The sequence below is a fragment of the Struthio camelus genome, chromosome 2 (genome assembly GCF_040807025.1).
Source record: "Struthio camelus isolate bStrCam1 chromosome 2, bStrCam1.hap1, whole genome shotgun sequence".
Taxonomy (NCBI): domain Eukaryota; kingdom Metazoa; phylum Chordata; class Aves; order Struthioniformes; family Struthionidae; genus Struthio; species Struthio camelus.
The window spans coordinates 65,593,098-65,611,242 of record NC_090943.1 but is presented as its reverse complement, the minus strand read 5'-3'; the positions used below and the strand labels follow the sequence as shown (position 1 = coordinate 65,611,242).

Sequence of the window (18,145 nt, the reverse complement as noted above, 5' to 3'; positions counted from 1 at the left end):
TGAGAAATGAACAGAAGTGTTATTTCCTGATGAAATTTATTAAAAGTGCTGCTTACATTAACATTTAAATTCAAAAGTGAATTAGAATTGTTCATATTTTATCATTACGAAAACTGAGTTCAGCTTTATATTACCTTGTACAAAACTTCTTATGCAGATTTTTTTTTATATTCAAATTATTGGGGGATAAAGAGAAGGGAAATTAATGTGTGTTTTGTCCTCACGTGAAAGGGCACGTGAAGGAAAACATGTCCATAGTTGAGAGTAGCAGAAATTGCCTGTGTATTTCACTAAGGCTTGGAAAGGTGTTATCTTTTAAATAAACTTATTGTGCACATTTACTGCTCAGTTGGCACCTGCCAGTCACTATTGCTGAATGCAAATTGCTTTGGGACAGCTTCTGATCACGAAAATAATAAGCTGACAGCACCTTGCTCCAGTGTCAGTGGTGTTATGAAATCACTACACATTTTTTCCTGGAGTATATCTTTGAATAATAATTTCCTTGCGTTTCTGTTGGCAGTATGGAATGCTCCTGTATCAGAATTACAGAATTCCCCAGCAGAGAAAAGCCATGCTTCCACACTTTTCCACTCCAGTAGTAAGTAATGAACTTTACTTCATTAATGTATATTGTTGGAAGAGAGATATTTGCTTTTGCATTTTAAAAGTGGTAAATTTTACACTAATAAATACAAATTCAGAATTGTATAGCAAATCAATGTAAAGTTTGCATTATGAATGAGTACAATTTATGTAGTTGGCTCTCCATTATCCAGTAGGCTGATATTACCCACGTGATGTAAAAATCTTGGCTATCTCAGGTGTTCTGAGATGTACAGTACAGAGACATCTGGCTGTCCCTGCAGAAGCCAGTTTAGGCCTGGCAAAACTAACACTTAAGATCCCCTAAAATATGTTGGGTCAAAGCTGACTGTTAGCTATCTAAAAGCGAAGATCCTATATTTGGGTCCAAACTGGCCCTGAAAATGCCTGGAGCATAGTAATAGGGAAAGTGGGCAACGTGAGCAGTACGCATTTTATTCTGACTTTGGATTCTCTCTCTCTGCCTGCCCCATGGTCTAAAAAGAAAAGCCATACATTTTTGTGTGTGTGAATGTTTTGTAAGGCAAAAGAAATTATCTGTGTTCTCTATGATGTTAAGGGATAGCTTTGGAAAATCTTCTGAAACCAAAATATTTTGAAATGAAACTCTCTCAAGTTGGTTTTTTCTTTCCCTGTTTTTTGAAACAAGTGAAAATTCCTTTTCAGAGAAGTGTATCTGAAAACTCACTAGTAGCAATGGATTTTTCGGGGCAAATAGGAAGAGTTATTGAAAATCCCGCTGAAGCACAGAGTGCTGCCTTGGAAGAAGGACATGCTTGGAGGGTAGCTATCTTCTCTTCTTTTCTCTTTTTAAAATTAGTAAGTGTCTGTTGAGAGCCAAAACACAAGAGTGTGCTATGATAGTAGTGCAGTGCTGGTCACAGTATAGCTTAGCTCCGACCTGAAACAATCACACTGCAAGCATGCAGATCTGAAAGTCGATATCCATCTTTAGCAAAACTGTCACATTCACAACAACCTTCTACCACTGCTTCTCTGTCCCCCTAGTGTCCAGAGGAAAGTTGAGGGGGAAAGCAGACCCACCAGAACTTTACTGCCAGTTTGCAAAACCAGTCTCTGAGGAGGAATATGTCAAATTAAATGCTTCCCCACATGGAAGAGGCTGGGGCTCTGACTAATGGCTTGCTCCCAGTAAGTTTAATTGCAGAATCTACAAGAGGCAGGACCTCTTGCAATGAAAACTGATGTAACTTGTTTATAGTGTCTTGTGGACAGACAGCTGCAGTACAAGTTTTCCCACATGCTCGTCTCTCAGGGTACAGGAGTTATTACTGAAGCACTAGCTAGTGCTTTATGTACGGGAGGGAAATACTGCTTGATTTACTGAGTGCCTGGTGTTTTGCCTGAGCAGAAACATATCAGACTTTTCTTTTTTTCTGTTCTTTTTTTCTTTATTTTTCTTTTTTTAAGATACTGAGCTTTCAACATTAACATCTGGCTTCTGTTTTAAGCCAACTGAAAATGAGCTGCTGCTTGTAGATTAGCCCCCTTCAAAGTTGCATTTCTTTTTCTCATCCTTGCATTAAACTTGCCGAGCCCCCAGTTTCCTGTAAATTAAATCTGTATTGCATGTGTACTAATTCTCTTCTGTTGAGGTTTTAGTCTGGATTTAACGCTAATTCATTTTCTCTATAGAAACGTAGCACAAGAATGAACATCTTGGGTAGCCAAAGTCCACTCCATCCTTCCACACTGAGTACAGGTAAATTCTGCTGTTTTGTGAGGCTAGCATATGAGGCCTCTAGGGGCAAATGAAAGCTGTATTTAATACAGAGATAGAGTGCAGCCGCGTAATATTAGTGCCTTGATTTGAAATAGTGTGTTTTATCTTTGTCAATAACTTGTATGTTGTTAATGTGCTTACGTGTCTGAAAGCATAAATATATAGAGAGACATAACAGAAGGAACTTTTTTTCCCTTAAAGGGACGCTCAGGTTTTTTTTCAGTTTTAATCTTTTGAAACATAGATTTTATGAAAATTGAGACTCCATAAACGTTTCCATTAAAAACAAAATCCAGAAGTCAATTCTTCATTTTAGACAAGAAAGTCAATGAGTGATCTGTTAATCTTTAATGAGTAAAAATAGGACTCTCTAAAATGGCATTGATTCTGTAGTAATTGAATAATGTAAAATACGGTTGCCCATAATGCGAGTCCTGACTTTTTAAGTTTAGTAAAGTAATAGGATATTGCATGTTAATACCCTGGACTTCTTAGCGGAAACACAACTGTTTTGTGATTCTGTTCATTTGAATAGCATTTAAAATACCATTTGAAGAACAACAAAACATAAAACATGTTTGGAGGTATTTCCACCCTTGAAAGCACAAGTTGAAGCGCTTTTCATTCTTCTACAGCTAAAGGGTCTTGGGTCTAACTTTCCTTATTAGCTCAGACACAGTATTCTAAGAATTGTTTTTGTTACACTGTTTTCAAGGAACTATGAAAAGACAAATGTTATAAGAGATAGCTCTTGATAATCTAATAATACATCTGCCAGTCACAAAATACCTGGAGAATATGCCTATGTACTTGTATATCAAGTATATGCGACTGTTGATGCATTTTGTCCTATTGATTAATCTTTTATTTTGATTTATATTGATTAATATTGATTTATATTGATCTTTTATATTGATAAAGATATATTCTGTAAAAAATCTATACCCACTTTTAAAATGTTTAAATAATTAGTGTGTCTGGAAAAAAAAAGCTGTTCTACACATTACTGTTATTAAGCATTCTCTCTTTCCCTCTTTTCCCTCTTGCCTCCAGTTATTCATAGGACACAGCATTGGTTTCATGGCAGGATCTCTAGAGAAGAATCTCACAGGATTATTAAGCAGCAAGGGCTTGTGGATGGGTAGGTACTCCTGTTGTTTAGTATTTATGATCTCATGGAAAGCAATTACAGGCAAGATCATGACTTCTGCTGTAAGGGTTTACAGGGCTATGAGCATTTATGAGTAACCTGATTCTTGAGTAGTTCCAGTTTAACGTTCCTGGATTTCAAAAAGGCCGACTGAGTAAGTGTTTGTAGGAGTGGATTCTCTTAATCCAGAGAATAATATATTTAGAGTATACATAAACTCTCTCTTCTTTTTTCAATAGAGGCGATCAAGTCTTTGGGAGAATGTCAGAAGCTGAAAATAATTAATTCCTGTAATCTGTATTGAGGGAATATTTTTTCAGGCAAAGCCATGCCAAGCCGTTTGCACACAAATGTATAATAAGCCATTTGTGCTCTTTTGCATGTATCAGAGCAGATAATGATTTCTCATTACTTATTTCTCTTCTAGAGCTAAGAGATGCAAGTACCTGTTCCAGTTCTCTGAAATGTCTGTAGCTCAGACTTAAGGATTTTCTCAGCATCCCTATTTCACTTACTTATATATGTAGTTGGGTTATCGTAGGGAAGTCGCTCACCTGCATTCAGCAATTTTTTATTTGTAGGACGAGAAGAGCGTGGATGTCTTTAGTTTATTAATCTCACTGCAGCCAGGATTAAGGTAGAAACTTCCATGCTGGCTTTGCAGAAGACAGTGAAGTGCAAACCTCTCTTCATCATTTTCTGATTCAGGAGCATCACTAATCTTTTTGACTTTTGACTTGTGCAGAATGAAATATATTAGAATAAATTAGAGAAATGGCTAGTGCCTGTACACATTGATCAAGCAGTGGGTTTTTATTGTCAGGTTTTTCAGGCAGTGTTGCTGGGCTATAGTTACTGGGACTCAAATGAGAAAAGATTTTGGCTTAGCAGGCAAAGTGAAATCTGCAACAGAGAGAAGAGCTTCAGTAAGCAAAAGAGCACTACTGAAGGGGCATGCTACCGATTTGCTGGGTTTCTGCTTCTCTCACGCTACAGAACTTCTTTGCACTCCTTGACTCGTTTCAACTTGTTGCCTTAGAAATCTAGCGGCCCATCCTTCTTTGGGTTTTCATAAAGGAGTTAATGCTTTTGAGACAGTGTTTATTTGTGCTGTAGGCAGCTTACTCACTGTGGAAGGCTCAGACTGGTTAGTCTTTGGCTGCATTGAGGTCAGTTAGTAGCAGCGAAGGAGCGATGTGCTCCAGGATCTAAGGATGGTGGTTTTCAGGATTGAAAAGTCTTGCCTGTGTTTTCCTGCTGTTTATGCTCTTGAACAAAAGAGGGTAGAAAGTGAACACTGAGGAAGAAGTGGAAGTCTTCTGATGGCTCATATAAGAGATTCAGCAATATGTGTATATGTGTACATATACATATACATGCAGCTGATATTGCTAGCATTTGATTTGTTTCTGGACGCTAATGTTGAGGGTACATCCATATTACAGTCATTGTTCGTGCAAACAACCTGTTGCTTGCCAAAGAGGTTGAAGAAACACTTGCAGGATCAGTTGTCCTGAGTTTTGTGCCATGAGCTTGTTACCATTACATTATTCAAAATAGCTAGATCAAAGGCAATTTACAAGTATCTGCATGAGCTGCAGTGACCATAGGGCAGATGGATCGGCCTTCCTGAGAGGGATCCTGATGTGTAAGGTCTTAGGTCCCTTTTCCGCACATCTGATCTTGTTAGGAAGAAAAAGGAGTGCTCAAATACCATGCATGTTTTCCAGTAGTGACAAGACATGCCTGACTTTTAGTACGGGCGGGATCCGGGTTATCATAGTGCATTTTTGTGGTATTGACATTTCTCAATTGGTTTTAAGAAGCTAGAGTAAGTTCTTTCAGATCCATAAAACTACAAGCAGTTCTTGCAACTCAGCTTTGGAGATGTGTGCTCCTGGCGTAGTGGTTAGCAATTAAGATGGCTTGAGGCCTGCCCCAGTAGTATGTTTGGCCATCTCGCAAATCCACTAACAGTTAGCACTTTGAGCCTATGCCAAAGGTATATTCTCGTTTCCTGTTGCATGGAAAGGTTTTCCTTCCTGAGTTCATACATCTTAAGGGAAGGAGCTATTTTTGACTGCCTAAAATGTCTACATTTTTTCCTTTTTTAAAGTGTGGATTTAATCATTTGAGTTACGACTTCAGTTTTGTGGTTCAGCGTAAAAGTGGTATCTTCCACTAAGTGCAATAAATTAGTGTACATTGTTGCTAGCTATACTTCCTACAGTATATATACTATCTACTACTTTGATGCTGCTGTGGAAAAAATACTGTGATGGTTTTAAGGCAAAATCAGTGTGTGTTTTCTCCATATTGACAATGTGGATTCTACCTAATTGATAGTCATTTTAAGAAAGTATTGAGCAATTGCAACCATTTAGCCTAAAGTTAATTTTGCTAGCGCTGTATTTCTGAAAACTAATGCAAGATACTGGAGAATGGGAACAGATTCTCAGTATTAGTTTCCCATCTTCAAATTCTCTTAGAGAAATCCAAACATGCTTTTGGAGTTAAGAACATTTTCTTCATGAGAGTATATATCAGTAATAGAAAGCTGAATTAGAGAGACTAAAAAAAAAAAGCATCATACAGATAGAGAGGAAGAAATACTATCATGTGTATTTCATTTTATTTCTTAACGTTGACTAGTGTTGCATAGATGCAGTATAAAAATTGAAAGTAAATTGTCATATATAGAATTGCCTGTTAATGCAAGTAAAGAAGAGTAAAGGCAGTGATACAAAATGACCAAGTAGTTCTGATTATTTATAAAGAAATGATTTGTGGTATTCAAATTATGAATTTTAAAAAAATGTTCTCTCCTAGATTATTTCTTCTCCGGGATAGCCAAAGCAATCCAAAGGCATTTGTACTTACACTGTGCCATCATCAAAAAATAAAGCATTTTCAAATCTTGCCGGTAAGTAAATTAGCTTTGATACTAATCACAAAAAAGCAATTTTAAATCATAAAGCTTTGACAATATCTGAAGAGACCTCTTAATAAGTAGTGATGTAATTAATAGGGATATTCCCATTAACAAGTATGATCCTCAGAATTTTTCAAATGTCTGAATAAAGTTCCTTGTTATCATTGCCTGAACTAGTAACATAAATCACTTAAGTTATTGAAGTAATGCACAGAACTTGATCTCTGTGCTGACAACAGTTGGCTGCAGTTGTCTCCATATCACTTAGGCAGACACAGAATAACTTAGAGAAACTTTAATATGTTTTATTTTGGGGATTAGCCAATAATGTTGAGGTTAAAATAATATCTTACATTGAGATTTTTAGAACCTGTTTGATTTTATTTTGATCAAAAAGAGCATCAGAACCTGAAGATTATGTATTATTGGTCCAAACACTTTTCTCTGGTTTTGCCTGTCAATTTTATGAACAGCTAACAAATATTTTTGTGGTGGTTCTGCTTTATATAATGGAGACAAGTGCTGTCTCTACAGTTTTCAATTACTCTGTGCCCGTGAGCTTTCACTTTTATAGAAAAGATATTTCTAGTGGAGTTAAGGTATGTTCTTTTCCAGTGAGATTCATGGAGACCATGGTTTCCTGGAGATATCTGGGCACTGAATTGTTTGGGCAGTGCCCATCGTTTGGACATTAAAAAACTAAGATTTTATAATGGAGATAATGGAGAGATCAGTTTTAGAGATGCAATCTTTCTTATGCTTAACCTTGGGATCTCTTTGGAAACTTTGCTGTAGCACAGCAGTGCGTGTATCCTACGAGAACTACAGCGTTGGCTGAAGCCAGGAAGCTCAAAGAATATTAAAAATCTCTCCAATCCTATACCAGTCCATTGTATGAATAAACAGGCAAAAGCCTACCCAAATGCTTGGTGTAAGCTGATTAGTGCTCTTGGTACTGGGGCCATTTTTGCAAATAAGTAAGAATTTTGAAGTTAACATCTCAAGAAAGGCCTTGGCCTACAAGCCTATAACGCTAAGCGAGTTTTAGAACAATGTTTCTTCATTGAGAAGCTGTCAAATTTTGATTTAACCAAACCTTTTTTGTGTCAAGGGGTTAAAATGTATTTTTGTTGCAGTTATTATCATTTTACACCACTCGCTTTGAATCATAATGTTTTGCCATGCTTGCCTCTCTTCCTGTGCTGTCTAACTTGAAAAGGACATTTTATTTCCCCAGTGTGAGGATGATGGACAGATCTTTTTCAGCCTGGATGATGGGAACACCAAATTCAGTGATCTTATCCAACTTGTTGAATTCTATCAACTAAACAAAGGAGTCTTGCCCTGCAAACTCAAACACCACTGCATCCGAGTGGCCTTATGACCTCAAATCTGACTCTCACTGAAGACTGGATTTGCTAGAAGAGTAATTGTAAGAGAAAGTTGACACTGGGGAATTGGCAGATCTGTAAGTTGGTAAAAAAATAAATAAAAATATTATGCACCTTGGGACTCTGAAAGGGATGGATTCGACTGGTGCCAACAGACCAAGATTTACTGGTTTGTCCAACACCTAAGAGTGATTGCTGCTGAGTGTCCCAGCAACCCAAAAATGGGGGGAGGGTATGTAAAACCATTAGCAAATTTGAAACAAAACTGGAAACTGTCTTGGCTGGGCCACTTAACAGGAACAAGTGTGAAGAGAAATCTTTGAAAAGAACTCTTGCCCTGGAATAATCTTGACAATTAAGACTAGTGTGTTTACTTTTTGTATTGATCACTTTTTTTGCACTCCTACTTTGTTTCGGATATTGTATGCAGCCTATATTAGGAGCTGATGTGGCTTTTAAAATTCATGCAGGAGTTGGGTATTAATCTGCACCCTAAAATGTATGGAAAGCTTCAGCCTAAAAGGATCTAGAAGAAAATCGAGAAGTGTGTGTGTGTGTGTGTGTGCGCGCGCGCGCGTGTGTCTCAAAACTTCTCTGGAGACCTGAGGTTCGATCATCTGCAGATGTCTTTGAAGAAGCAATGTGGATACAATTCTAAAAGAACATAGCACCATATATGTACTCTTAAAACTGTTGATTTGTAGCATTATGGCTGTAGTATGTTGATGGCATATTAGTGGCATCCAGTCATGCAAAGACTGTATTAGATTCTATGCACAAATATTTTTATTGAAGTGGTGGTTTGTTTTTTACAGCCTTTTGTTGACTGTTTTCCTGAGGAAACTTGCTGTTACTAAATAGAGTAGGACTGAATGACTACACTTGTATCTAAAACCACCATTTTTTTTTTTTTTGTGAGAAGATTCTTCTGCTGGTAGTCTTAGTATGACAACAAAAAAAACCCCACAGTGTTTTTAGCTTTATAGAGCTCCTTGGATTTCAGACTGTTTCAAAGAGCTTTTTCCATATAGTAAAGCTACAGTGACAAAAAAGCTCTTCTGGGGAATAGGACTTCAAAAGAACTATACCCTCTCTGCTTTCTATAAGGCCATGAAAGTTTACATGGTGAGAAAGAACATACTGGGAATGGAAACTCATTTAATTGTGACTGGCATTTGTGAACTAGGTGCTGGCAATATCATCCATCCAGGTGACTGGTGATTCTTGTGTCACACACACTAATGCATGCCGGTATCTATTGCAGATGAGCATATATCCCGCTCTAGTGCTGATTTGTCATCAGAACTACTTTATTGTTAATGTTTAAATTAATTAATGTTTACACAATAACTTTTCTGATGATAAATCAGTATTACAGTTAGGGAAGTCCCATTTTAATCCTCCATTTGCAAATACCATTCTTTCAGCAACACACTTGCTATAGGAACTGTTACTGAATTAACTTTCCAATACTTCATGCAATTTATCCATACTGAGAAGCATTTCACCCTGGGAACCTTCAGAAAATAGTGAAGAATGGAGCATTCTTAAGATGGTAAATGATTTACACAGACTAGTTCATCTTTTACTAATATTTGCCACTGGGTTTGAAATCCTAGCCATCTGAAAGGGTAAAGAAGGTAAAACAATTTTACACCTTTAGGTCTTCATGTAGTGTTGAGAATAGCTTAAGACAAACCATAACCTGCCTGAGTCGTCCATATCAGCTTATAACTATGTCAATGGTATAGAAACACTGTATTTTAGTTTACAGAACACATTTAGTATTTTTTTTCATTTAATGTCTAGATATAAAAATGAAGAAACTTGATTTTGTTTTTAGTAGAAGCCTTTTTTGTTTTTTTTTAATTGTACATAGTGAAATGAGTGTTCCTGCTTTCTAGACAATGTATTTTAAAACCTTGAAATTAAGCTAACTTAAGTCTGACTTCACTTTGCATGCTTCTATTTGGCCCCTATTAGGAGAAAAAAGATTCTTGTATTGACTACATTACCAGTTTAATAAGACCATTTATGCTGTAGTTTTAAGTTTTTCTGTTTACATAGCTTAGTGACAACCATGCATTTTTCCCAGTAGGCGCATAGTATTTGCAGTGTTTCATATTTATAAAAAAAAAAAAAAACTTGCATCTTATTTAAATTGAGAATAAAAGTTTGACTATGAATCATGATTTTTGTATGTAGATGGTTGACTTAGTATTTTGTACTTTTCCCAGCTAAAGTGAGCTGTTTTGAGAAAGTGACCACCTTCAAAGTGGCAACAATCTTACTTAAGCAGATCACTGCTTTTGTCTTCTTTCTGCTGGAAAACAGTCAATACCACCTTAGTTTTCCAACAGATTCAGCTGGCTGCCAGCTCAGAATACCAAGGACTGAAGGACATTTGACTCTTATTTTTGTATTTAAATGACATGAATGTAAAGGGGATGCTCAGGGTTGTTTTGGAGCCTGTTGAATTTTTATCTTTTTGCCTGTGATTTTATTTTCTAAATAAATACTTCATGTAGCAATCTTGAATATGTTGAGAAGGAAAATGCCAAACCATTTTGGTAATGAGGTTACTAGTTAAGTTATGTTACGATAGGTGTTAAAGTACAAAAACTTTTTATTTGTTAATTAATCTTGAAGAAACACGTGCCTCAGTTTAGATGTTTTGTCTTATCTTTTCTGCACTAAATACCTGACAGTTTGACCAATCAATGCACCTTTCCAGTGGCAAGACTTGCTTATCGTAAATTATATTGTCACAATGCAAGATTTAGTGACTGTAAAATGGAATAAAGTTTAAAGTTTCAGGGAATGCAAAAGGTATTAACTTAAGAGACAAAACCTTTATTCAATATGCTTTGCTTCATACTGTAAATAGCTTTTGGGCTTGTGAACCTAATTGTAATCTTTCAGGTATTTTTGTACAAATAAGGGACTGATATTCTGTTTCTTGTAATTAGAAATAAACGTTAATACAATGCTATTCATTTTATATTGGAATGTATGTCTTCTTTTGGGTATATCTCCACAAAGCATCTCTTACTGTAATTCTGAGTTAGTAGGGGTGAGGTGCCATATTAAAGATCCTTTAAGAAGAGTTAAAAGGAAAACAGAATCCACAAGGTATCTTTATTGTGGCTGTTCTGTATTATGATTCCTATTAGGACAGTTTGTCCTTTGTTTACATCAGAACTTGTTCTCACCTGGTGTTGGAGGAAAATGTTTTTTGATACTGTGCTATGATATTTACAGTGTTCATTTGGGCAATGTTGCTAGAATCGAATCTGCAATTATACCACTAGCATCTTTTGGGTCATAAAACTATAACTCACTGGAAGTGTAAGCTCTACGTAGAGCGCTCCATTGGCCTGAGAGTTGTTGGATCACAAAACTTTTTAGTAGTACTTTTAGAAAGCACTTATTTAATCCTGTAATGCTTGTATTCATGTGATCTTTCTGCAGTTGGGTGGAAAGCACATCTGCACAAAACGTGTTTTTGCTTAAGAAAGCAGTTTCTCTGGGGAAGGAGGTTGGTGGTTCTTCTGTTAGAAAGAATAATAGAAGGTTGGAATGTTTCACCTCTTTTGTTGGACACGATCCTTTCCTGTCCCTGCTCTGCTAATCCATAGAAGCCAGCAAACGCATCCCACTTACAGCAGTAGTCACACTCTGGCTTCTGCCTGCTATGGTTTCATGTGAGTTTGTATTGCACTAGGCATAACTTCTGTGTTCTGCATTACGAAATTCATTCAGCAATACATAAAGGCAAAATAGGCATATTGGTTTTTTATATTGCCAAGATTTTTTCTGTCTTGATATGCATGTTACTTTAGAGACCTATAGCTGGTAAGCCCAAAGTTAAAAGGCCTGGAGTTTACTATGCTGGATGCAGCTAAATCAATTTATGCTTTCACTGAGTTGCGTAAAGGGAAGTGCTTGCTTACAGAAAGTTTTTCAGGTGCCTATGTTTTGCTTAGCTAAAGGAAGCTATGCTAACATTGAAACTGGCCCCCTCTGTAATCATAAGAAGTCAAGGACTCTTATTCTAAAAAAGCTAAGAAAAGAACCAACAACCTTTCTGCCTTGTATATATCATTTTTAGAAGAGACAAGGAGATGGCACACACAAAAAACAGCATGTTAGATAGGTGTTGATAAGCTGGCCCAATGGCAGGGCAGTATTCTTTGCCTGTTTGTGCAAATGTGCTCATTAGCAGTGGATGGATACCTGTGCTCTCAGAACATCCAGCAGGACCAAATTAGTCAGGGTCAGAAATAGCTATATGGTACAGATTTGAATTAATTACTGTGCCTGACGGTTTGTGCTGGTTTTACAATAGTTGCAGAACAGACGATATCTGACACGATCAGACAATGTCTGATCCCACATGAAGCCCTGTAGCATGAAGTTAACATGGCAAAATATTTTAAATGCGTTTGAACCTATGAGTAAAGTTATATCAGATTAGTGTTTTACAGCATGTAGTTGCAGCACTTTTATCCTGACATATAGAACCTTAAAGCTGGGTTTGTTGTAACATCAAATCGGTGCTCCAGCCTGGTAACCGCAAAACCAGATGAGAAAAACACCATCAGATGAACCATTTCCCTTCAAGTAAGTCAAACTATAGATGACTTTGGGTTTATGTTGCTGCTGATTTAGTGATGCTTCAGTCTGGTTTGTTGACGTCCAGCTTGTCTATTGCTTTGCGTCTCAGGTATTGTTTGGCTAACAGATTGGAAACTTCTGCAACAGTATCAGCAGCTGGAGAAGAGAGATACCTTTCTTTGAAAAATCCACATTGCATAAATTTGGGTTGCTTCTGCATCCTAAATATTATGTCTTCCTTCCTTAACTTTGAGCACAATTTAATTAAGATTTGAAAACTTAATATAGCCACAACTATGTCCAAGAGCTATATGACTTTCATTAGATGCTGCGATTACTCACATCTGAATCTTCAAAATAAATTAGTTTGTACAACACTTGCATTGCAAACTCTTAGCCCAAAGAAACTCTGCCCTAATTGTTCATCATTTTGCACAGATGCTAGCAGATGTTTTTACAGGAAGGACTGGTTCATCTCTAGACAGTGAACTGTGACTAACAGGGTCTTACAACACTTGCTGGTTACCAGGTTGTGTGCTTTGCTTTAATCAGGTGTTTTCCGTCTCTTGGCTGCAGGATTCTGGTGAACAGGAAGGTGAAAGTATAAACACAGCTGCCAGCTCTGAGTCAAAGTACAACCTGATTTTATGGACTCTGAGGCTCAGCTCAGCTGCAGGCAGAAGCGTAACTCTGAGAAAAGAGAGCTCAAGAAAGCTAGGAAGGGAAGGAAGGGAAATGATGTGGGGGAAAAAAAATTACTCTTAGGCAGGATTGTCTAGGTTATGGTTTGGGCATAACTAGGGACACAGTGAAAATAAGCATTGTCTGCCCGAGTGCTGCTCAATGGTTCCTTACAGAGACATTTTCCCCTCCCTTTCCCTCAGACTTGTGAAGATACTTCTAAATAAAGAATGCCACTTTATTTGCCTTTTGAAACACATTCTCCAGAGATGGATGATTGGTCATCAAACAGAAAAATAGCTATGGAATTGGCATTCTCTGCAACATGCTTGATCTCAGAACAGATTGTCTGTCCAACTTCCCCCCCAAGAGTAAGGAAGGTAAAAGTATGGTTCTACCAACAATAATTTTATGGTGAGAATTATTAAAGTAACTGGGTAAATGAAATACTAATCTATTACTTCATTGCCTCTCAAAGAATGCTAGATGCATCCTGTTCTGAAATTGTAATATTTTACTTTTCATTTAGCTAGACCTTTTTCAGCATTTGATTTCTTCATTGACCTTTTGTCCTCTGAATATCTGCAAGACTTTCATGTGTTCTCTGTGACTCTTACATACTTAGTTTTTAGGTGTTTTGTACTCTCAGAGTCAGGTCCAAAGACAAAGAGAAACACAGAAATGAGGCAAGCAGGGATTAAAGCTTCTCAAAAAATTACCCCACAATGCAGTTAGTCACGGGAAAAAAACAAGTTAATTATTAAAAGATGGGTGGGTGGAAGAAGTCATCTAATCTTTCACTGAAGAGTATGTGGTTTGTTAAAATGACTGCCCAAACAAGGAAGAAAATCAGTTAAGGCTTAAAGTTTGTCTCAAAATATTTATGATGAATTGCCTGAACAAGCCTTTGACTTGCCCTAGAAAATAAGGGAGCAGGAGGTCCTGGGCCCAGAGTGGAAGGAGAGGCTTAGGCTGTGTTAGAAATGGAAGAGGTACAGGAAAAGCAAACAGGATGGGCAGAGGAACCATCAGACTAAGATGGTTCAGCAGACTGGAAAGGGGTGACTTCTGGAAAGCGGTGTAATAGACTTCCATAAAAACATAGGCAGCTGATGGAGGGGTGAATGCAAAGCATTTAATTACTGCCCCTTTCACTACCAAGTTTACAGAGGATCACTTGAAACGTGCAGGGGCGCACTTCAGCAAAACCAGAAACATTTCCTCCCGGACTGCCTAGGTAAGCTCTTAGTATGCTGCACCGCAAAATGTAGCAGGTGATAAGAGGGTCATTCACCACGGTTCACAAAGGGACTAAACACAGTCACAGAGAAGGAGCTTCCACCACTTCCCTGATGGATGGTAACTAAAAAACACCATCAGGAAGCTGATGGGCCACTCGGCACCAAGTGCCAGGGCAGTATTCAGGGCAAGAATCACTGCTTCACGCCCTATGTCCATTGGGGGGGGGGGGGGGGGAGAGAGACGTTTGACACACCAGTATAAGGCAGCTGCAATCAAGGCTGCAGCCTGCCTGGCGGCCGAGGCGGAGGCCGCCAGACTCGACCCACCCGGCAGGCGGCCATTTCCTCCCCCCTCCCCGCTCCCCCACTCCCGCGAGGCGAGGGCGGCCGCGCCAGCAGGGGGCGGCCGCGCTCGGGGCCCCTGAGGGAAAAGGAGGCCGGGGTGGGGGGGAGGTTGGTCTGATGCTAAATGCGTTTTGGTTTTTTTTTTTTTGGTTGGTTCTCTTTTGTGTGTGTGTGGTTTTTTATTATTATAATGGAGGCAACGAGATCCGGGCCGCACCGTCGGGCCCGTCGCCTGCCGAGCGCCGGCGCAGCGGGTCTAAGCGGGCGGCGGTTTTTTTCCCTCAAGGGCACGTTGTTAACGGCTAACGGCCGCCGCCGCTGCCCCCTGCCCGGCTGGCGAGGCTCTGCCCCGGTCCAAGGCGGCCGGGGAGACGCTCAGGCACAGGAGGATGAGGAAAGGGGACGTGGGTTTGGGGAAGGGCGGCGCAGGCACCGGGGCACCCGCGGGGCGCTGGCGGACAGCGCGGCCCCGTACAGCGAGTTGACGCCTAAGGGAGATGATGCAGTGGAAATGGCCGCTGGGGTGGGGGACGGGTGTAGGGACTGAAAACGAAAAGGGAAGAAGTGAACGGACGCGTTTGTATTTAAAAAAAGAAAAAAAAAAGCAGGCCGTGTCAGACCTCACAGGAGATGGGTCCATAATCATCCTACTCGCTTTCTAGCGTGGCCCTGCAGACATCTCAGTTGTGTAGGTACTCCCAAAAAATGCAACTCCCTATCTTACAAACAGGCAGAGACAGGACCTGCTTAGGCTGTTGGCTCTGTTTATTCCACTTCACGCTGGCATCCAGTATGTTTTTCCTTGATGCTTGGTGAGTACATGAAAAGCCAAATGTCCTTCCCAAACTAATATCTGTGTACTGCTGCTGAACTACTTCACAAGTTTTCTTTTTTCCCTATTTAGAAAGAATGATGGGTAAAACTAATGAACTTAGTGCTACAGCTGTTTAATGATTAACCAAAAAGTTCAGGATAAGCTCAATAGCAGTGAAGACTAGATCTTCATAGGTACTGGAAAAGTCTAGGAGTTTCTTGAGAGTAGAATTCCTTAGCTGCTTGTTGTGATCTCACTTTCATAGGATGAGAGTGTGAGGAAATTACGGAAGACAAGTGCTTCCAAAGTATCTGGAAAAGGAGGGAAATCTGCGCACAGGTAAGGATAAACTGACTAATGTTTGAAAGCGAAGTTACCTCTATCCTTTTACCAGATAACACAGACTGACAAGCCTGCATAATTTGTTAAGCATTAAGTTAGTATTTAGAAATGTAAATACTAAATTAATTCTATTTCAATGGACATCTGTTGATGCTCATTTTCTTGAAACAATCAGGCATTCATAAAGTATTTTAAAATCAAAACTTCAAAATTAACAAAAGTTTTAAGAGAATTACTTTTTAATCGCCTCTAAATTTGACTTGAAAGTACTGCTTATGAAGTGGATGAAGCAGTCTGGGGAAATAGCAATACCTTTGAAAGATGACATATTGGACAGTCTGGGAACTGAATCCTAGCTGACAAAGAAGAGAATTTCATCAACCCTTTCCAATTTTACCAGAAAAAGTTTTCATTTGTTTGAAAATTCAGTTCTCTTGCTCCTGCAGCTGGGTTTCATTGTAAATATGTGAGATTGGGCTTGCACACTTGTAGAGGTCCTTCTTATGCACAGGGAATGGAGTGACCCCCATGCATTGACATTGCAATTCGATGTGTAGCAAAATATAAAACAGCAGAAGTTATTTCAGCACTAGTGGAGTTCAGAGAGCAAGAAGATAATCACATGAAAACTACTGTTACAGATATGGCAGGAGAAGAGTAGACTATGTTTATGTGGATGGTAAATAGGAAAAAAAAAAAAGGCTAGATGCCATAATTACAGCTTGATGAAAGGCCGGTTTCTGATACAACTGTGACTTGTGCTGAAAGGTTTCTTCAGAAGAGTAAGACTTTAGGGAAGAGCAGCCCCAAAGTCTGGCATTCAAAGTACACACCTCACACCAGGAATGTGAATTAAAAGCAAAGTGAGGGAACAGGAATGTCTGTTGTGAGAACTAGAGATTGACTAAGGGAGAGGTGGCAGACTTAGGCAACTCTGTCCTATCTGCACACATAATGGGGGAAAACTGTTGCTTCACTGGTGAAACAGAGACTGCTGTCTGTCATGTCTGTCCCATACTGTAAAGTTAGTAGAGGGAAGTAGCAGGATTGAGGGAAGTGGAAATTTCATCGGTTCCAAAAATATTGTAACAGCTCTATTAACAAAGAGGTTGCTGAAACCTCATGCATATTTGGGAGTATGGTAAAATCGAAATGAGGAGACAAGATAACTCTTCAAAGAAGGCTGCAACCTGGCACGTTCATCTTGCAGAAGGGCAGAAAACTTCATATGTATTTTGCCTTCCCCTTCTACCAGTCAGCTGGCTTCTGTTGAACTTCAGTTTCATGGACCACGTGTAGACCTCAGACAAGTTGGTGAGGGGATAGGTAATGGTATTTGGGGTGGTTAGTCCTTACACTTTTGCAGAAAGGAAGCTGCTTAGGGTTGTTTAAAATGATCAGAGAATCTCTTTGCAGAGGCAATAGATAGAAGGCTCTGAGAAATTTCCCTATTGCTTCGATCTTTCCTATGTTCTCTCTTTAATGTATATTTCTCACTCTGTTCCTTCTGATGGACATCACAAAGTGGTCTCATCATTCTTCTTCTGCAGCAAAAAATGTTATAGAGGGTGTCTTGTTCATCACAGATAATATACTGCGTAATCAGCAAAAAATGTAATGACCATTTATCATACTAACATTTGTAAGTGGAAAGACTTAGTCCTTTTTCCTACCTGTACAGCAAGTTAAAGTTACTTTCAGTGTATTCCAGTAAAAATCCTGTTACTCAGCTCAATTAAATCCCTTGCCTGTACCTGTACACAGGGTTCCATCCTTCCTTAGATGAGTACTTTGCAGTTTAACCAGTGCTCTGGCTATTACATGTTTTACCTGTTGGTAAAGATACGTCTGTTATCTTTCCCATATAATATGTTTTGAATACAACAGCAATTTTCTTGTAAACTTTTCACCTTCTTTCCTGAACCTGTGCAGATTATATCTCTACCCATTGATCAAAAAATGAGCAGGAGAAGAGATCATATAGTACGTAGTCGTTTGGGGAAGAGTAAACTGGGATTTTACCATTGCTTTCTTGGTCAGAAAGAGAGATGGTGAAAGCATTGTGCACTTGAAAGGTGCAAGTTACTCTTACAGTTTAGTACTCTACAATACTGTGTCTAATTTTTTCCTTTTGTTTTAGAAAGGCACTTTTTTTTTTTAACTCATGGAAAGTTTGATGGTCTTCCTGAAGGTATAGTAGATTTTAGATATACTCTCGGTTTTATATTTTCTGTAAATAACTGAGGGTTTCAAAGCGGGGATTTAAGCATAGTTTCATGTTG

The 18,145-nt window shown here is 38.7% G+C and overlaps 2 protein-coding genes across 10 annotated transcripts in view; both read left to right on the top strand.

The window, feature by feature from the left end:
* The window catches only part of GRB10 (growth factor receptor bound protein 10), a 157,811-nt gene extending 146,987 nt beyond the window's left edge, over window positions 1-10,824 (top strand). For all 6 annotated transcript variants that reach the window (XM_068936135.1, XM_068936133.1, XM_068936136.1 and 3 more), the window contains 6 exons: window positions 524-601; window positions 1,273-1,389; window positions 2,263-2,329; window positions 3,404-3,491; window positions 6,330-6,423; window positions 7,670-10,824. In XM_068936135.1, coding sequence (XP_068792236.1) covers window positions 524-601; window positions 1,273-1,389; window positions 2,263-2,329; window positions 3,404-3,491; window positions 6,330-6,423; window positions 7,670-7,816 — 591 coding nt within the window. In that variant the 3' untranslated portion in view covers window positions 7,817-10,824. The remainder of the gene's footprint in view (window positions 1-523; window positions 602-1,272; window positions 1,390-2,262; window positions 2,330-3,403; window positions 3,492-6,329; window positions 6,424-7,669) is intronic.
* A 4,865-nt stretch (window positions 10,825-15,689) lies between these two features.
* DDC (dopa decarboxylase) overlaps window positions 15,690-18,145 on the top strand; it is an 80,104-nt gene continuing 77,648 nt past the window's right edge. For all 4 annotated transcript variants that reach the window (XM_009681922.2, XM_009681921.2, XM_009681918.2 and 1 more), the window contains exon 1: window positions 15,690-15,860. The gene's annotated coding sequence lies outside the window, so the exon portion shown is untranslated. The remainder of the gene's footprint in view (window positions 15,861-18,145) is intronic.